This window comes from Morus notabilis, unplaced genomic scaffold (genome assembly GCF_000414095.1).
Source record: "Morus notabilis unplaced genomic scaffold, ASM41409v2 Scaffold214, whole genome shotgun sequence".
Lineage (NCBI taxonomy): Eukaryota > Viridiplantae > Streptophyta > Magnoliopsida > Rosales > Moraceae > Morus > Morus notabilis.
Genome location: NW_010363935.1, coordinates 55,512 through 59,350, shown reverse-complemented (window position 1 = coordinate 59,350; position 3,839 = coordinate 55,512). Strand labels below are relative to the sequence as shown.

Genomic DNA, 3,839 nt, shown 5'->3' with positions numbered 1-3,839 from the left:
TTTATTGTCTTTAATTGTTCCAAACGCCGTTTTAGAATTGTTTTCATTTATTCGTTCTCGAAAAATGTGAAAAATAAAAACAAGAACAATTCCAAACACGGTAATATATTCTAACTTCTTATTTACTTGACTTACTAAAACTAGTATTTTTAAAAAATTATATCTCTTGACTAGTTCTAGGATAATGGTAATATATGGGCTAATATTAAAAGGTATAAATAAAAAGAAGTGCCATTTCAATGGATATTTTAAAAAATTGCCCCAAAAAAGGTAAGAAAAGGCCCAAAAAACAAATAAATAAGCTTCAGGGTAAAATGGACCAAAACGAAAAAAAAAAAAAAGGATAAAGTTTTAGAGGCAAAAATTAAAAAAAAAAGTAACAAAAAAAAGGGACCAAAACAAAAAAGATAAAGTTTTAGAGGCAAAAATAATAAAAAAAGACCAAAATGAAGAAATAAATAAGTTTAAGGGTAAAAGGAATCAAAACGGGAAAAAAAAATTTCATGGCTAAAATAAAAAGGTAAGAAGAGAAATATAGTATAAATAAATAAGTTTTAGGGTAAAAGTAATGAAAGCAAAAAAATAAAGTTCAGTGCAAGAATTAAGAAAAAGGTAAAAATAAAAAAAAAAGGATCAAAATGAAGAAATAAAAAGTTCTAGGACAAAAGGAAAAAAATGAAAGATAATTAAATTTCAAGATAAAAATAAAAAATTGGTTGAAAAAAGGACTAAAATGAAGAAATAAATAATTGTTAAGGCACCACTGAAAAGAAATATCTAAGTAGGATAATATCAAAAAAAATTAGTGAAAGAAGAAAAGTTAGAAGTAAGGGCAAGAATGAAAAATATAAAATTTTGGAAGAAAAAAGTAAAAGAAAAGGAGAAGATGGAAAAGAAAAAAAAAACTCACAAAAGATAAAATAGAGAAACTAAAGTTTAAGTAGTGTTTTTGTATTTATATGAATAGTAAAGGAATTTTATCTTCTTATGTATTTATAGATTATAGATTATAGGTTATATATCATAGATTATGGATTATAAATATAGATTATAGATTATAGATAGAATCAGGGGATTTTTTTTTCTGGGTAAAAAGAAGGTCATATTTATATTCCCTTGGAACACAATCAACCAAATGCCTAACGCATAATGCTCATTACTCTCAAATATTTGACCGTTGCTTCCCGCCTTAACAACTGCTTCCCTCTTCGTTCTCTATTCACAACTCTCTCTACAACCAAACCCAACCATTTCACTCACCAATTCAAAACCCCTATTCACCAATCCCTTCACAATCTCTTAGAAAAATGCTCCTCCATGAGAGAACTCAAGCAAATCCATGCCCAAATCATCATCCACGGCCTCTCAAAAGAAATCCTCACGCTCGGAAAGTTTATATCTTTCTGCGCCGTTTCCGACACCGGCGATCTCCGATACGCCCGGCTTGTGTTCGACCGGATTCAAGAACCCAATAAGTTCATGTACAATAGTCTCATAAGGGGGTACTCAAACAGTGATGACCCAGAAACGTCTTTGCTATTGTACCGGAGAATGACCGGTTCGGGACTTTCTCCGAACGAATTTACTTTGCCGTTTGTTCTTAAGGTTTGCGCTGGAATGTCGGCGTATTGGGAAGCGGTGGTTGTTCATGGCCAAGCTGTTAAACTAGGAATTGGGTCTCAAGTTTGTGTGCAGAATGCTCTCATGAATGTTTATGTTGTCTCTGGGTTGATTAAATGTGCTCGCCAGGTGTTTGATGAAATTTACGAGAGGACACTGGTTTCATGGAATACGATGATTGGCGGGTATTCTAGAGTGGGATTTTGCGGGGAGGCGTTTTGGTTGTTTCAAGAGATGAGAGAATTAGGAATGAGGCCTGATAAGTTCACTTTTGTTCATTTGCTCTCTGTTTGTTCACAGAGTTGTGATCTCGATTTCGGTAGATTTGTGCATCTTTATGTTGAAATTTCTGGAATTGAGATTGATCAAATTGTGAGAAATGCTCTATTGGATATGTATGCTAAGTGTGGGAACTTGCAGTCTGCGCAAACTATTTTTGATCGAATGTCTGATAAAAATGTGGTTTCATGGACCTCCGTCGTTACTGCATATGCGAAGAACGGTTTGGTTGAATCTGCCAAGGAGTTTTTCGATCAAATGCCTGTGAAGAATGTGGTTTCGTGGAATGCAATGATCTCGTGTTATGTCCGAGAAGGTCAATTTAAGGAAGCTTTGGATCTTTTCCAAGAAATGCGTATCTCTAATGTTTTTCCTGATGAGGCTACCTTGGTTTGCGTTCTATCAGCCTGTAGCCAAATTGGTGATTTGGTAGTTGGAAGGGAAATCCACAAATACTTGTGCAATAGCAATATAGCCCTCACTATTACTCTTTCTAACTCCCTTATAGACATGTACGCAAAATGCGGTGCGCTTCAGACTGCTATTCATCATTTTCTCACAGCACCCAGAAGGAATTTAGTTTCATGGAATGTTATTGTCGGGGCCCTTGCATTGCACGGTTGTGGACTAGAAGCAATCGAGAAATTTGAAGAGATGCAAGGGCATGGAATCTGGCCAGACAAGTTCACTTTCACCGGATTGCTTTCAGCCTGTAGTCACAGCGGTCTTGTAGATATTGGTAGATATTACTTTGACAGAATGAATTCTTTTTACAAGATTTCACCTGAACTTGAGCACTACACTTGCATGGTCGATCTTCTGGGGCGAGGCGGCCTCTTAGAAGAAGCTGTTAGACTGATAGGAAGAATGCCAATGAAGCCTGATGTTGTTGTTTGGGGTGCTTTACTTGGTGCATGTAGAATCCATGGCCATGTAGAGATTGGAAAGCAAATACTGAAACAGCTGTTCGAGTTAGAACCACACAGTTCTGGACTGTACGTCCTTCTTTTGAACATATTTTGTGAAGCTCAAAGATGGGAAGATGTGAAAAACATTAGGAAACTGATGAAAGATGGTGGGGTCATCAAGTGTAAAGCAATTAGCTTCGTTGAAATCAATGGTTGCGTTCACAAATTCACAGCTAATGACAAACTACACCAACTTTCAAGTAGGATATACGTCGTGCTTGATCGATTAACAAATCACTTGAGGCCCGTCGGACCCTTGAACAATCTTCCAAGTGCATTTTAATTTGTGTTTTCAAGGTGAAAGAAAGAGCCTGGATAATGGCCAACTTACTGGACTTCTCTGGAATCCAAACTCCTTACAGGGATCAGATCAGTCCTCGGTTGGGGTTTACATACAACCGAGGCAAAAGTGGTCTCTGATTGAATCTCAAAGGCATTCTTATCATTTGGTAGATCCAAGTCCATGGCCGCAGCTTCATCAAATTCTTCATTTTAGCTATCATGTCTACCTGAACGATTACCAAGCCCCAGCCCCTGACTCTCCTTAATAAGTGAACTTTGACCCGGGCAGTCAAAATAGCTTGCTCTTGCCTGGGCATACAAGAGATGTGACATTGATGTAAAATGTTCCAAAAAAATCAAACCAAAACTATGATTAATTGCCAATAATTCTTTCTTCTTTCAATGAACAAGCATGTGGTATGCAGGGTTTAGTGTGTCTGAATTCTTTCAGTTTAATAATTATTAGTCTTTTTTTCTTAAATAGAGAAAAGAGGACCTTCATTCGTTAAAGACATGTGCATTATTTAATGATTAGTACTTTCTTAATGATAATTGAGTACTACTTTGAAAATGAAAAAACAATTTGCAAATGGGGTGGCACATACTGGCCTTTTGGGTTTGACCAAGAGAGGATCTTGGTGAGGGGCCAAAAGTCGGCCATGACAACTGTGCACGGGAAAAGTGCATTGA

At 36.4% G+C, this 3,839-nt stretch overlaps 1 protein-coding gene across 1 annotated transcript; it reads left to right on the top strand.

The window, feature by feature from the left end:
* The first annotated feature begins 1,149 nt into the window (after positions 1 to 1,149).
* Positions 1,150 to 3,186, top strand: LOC21394980 (pentatricopeptide repeat-containing protein At2g22410, mitochondrial). Its single transcript, XM_010105383.2, has one exon. The coding sequence runs from the start codon at positions 1,150 to 1,152 to the stop codon at positions 3,148 to 3,150; it is 2,001 nt and encodes a 666-aa protein (XP_010103685.2). The 3' UTR covers positions 3,151 to 3,186.
* Positions 3,187 to 3,839: the final 653 nt, after the last annotated feature.

Coding starts and splice junctions, on each gene's coding strand:
- LOC21394980 (XM_010105383.2), top strand. CDS start 1,150: ATGCTCATTACTCTCAAATATTTGACCGTTGCTTCCCGCCTTAACAAC.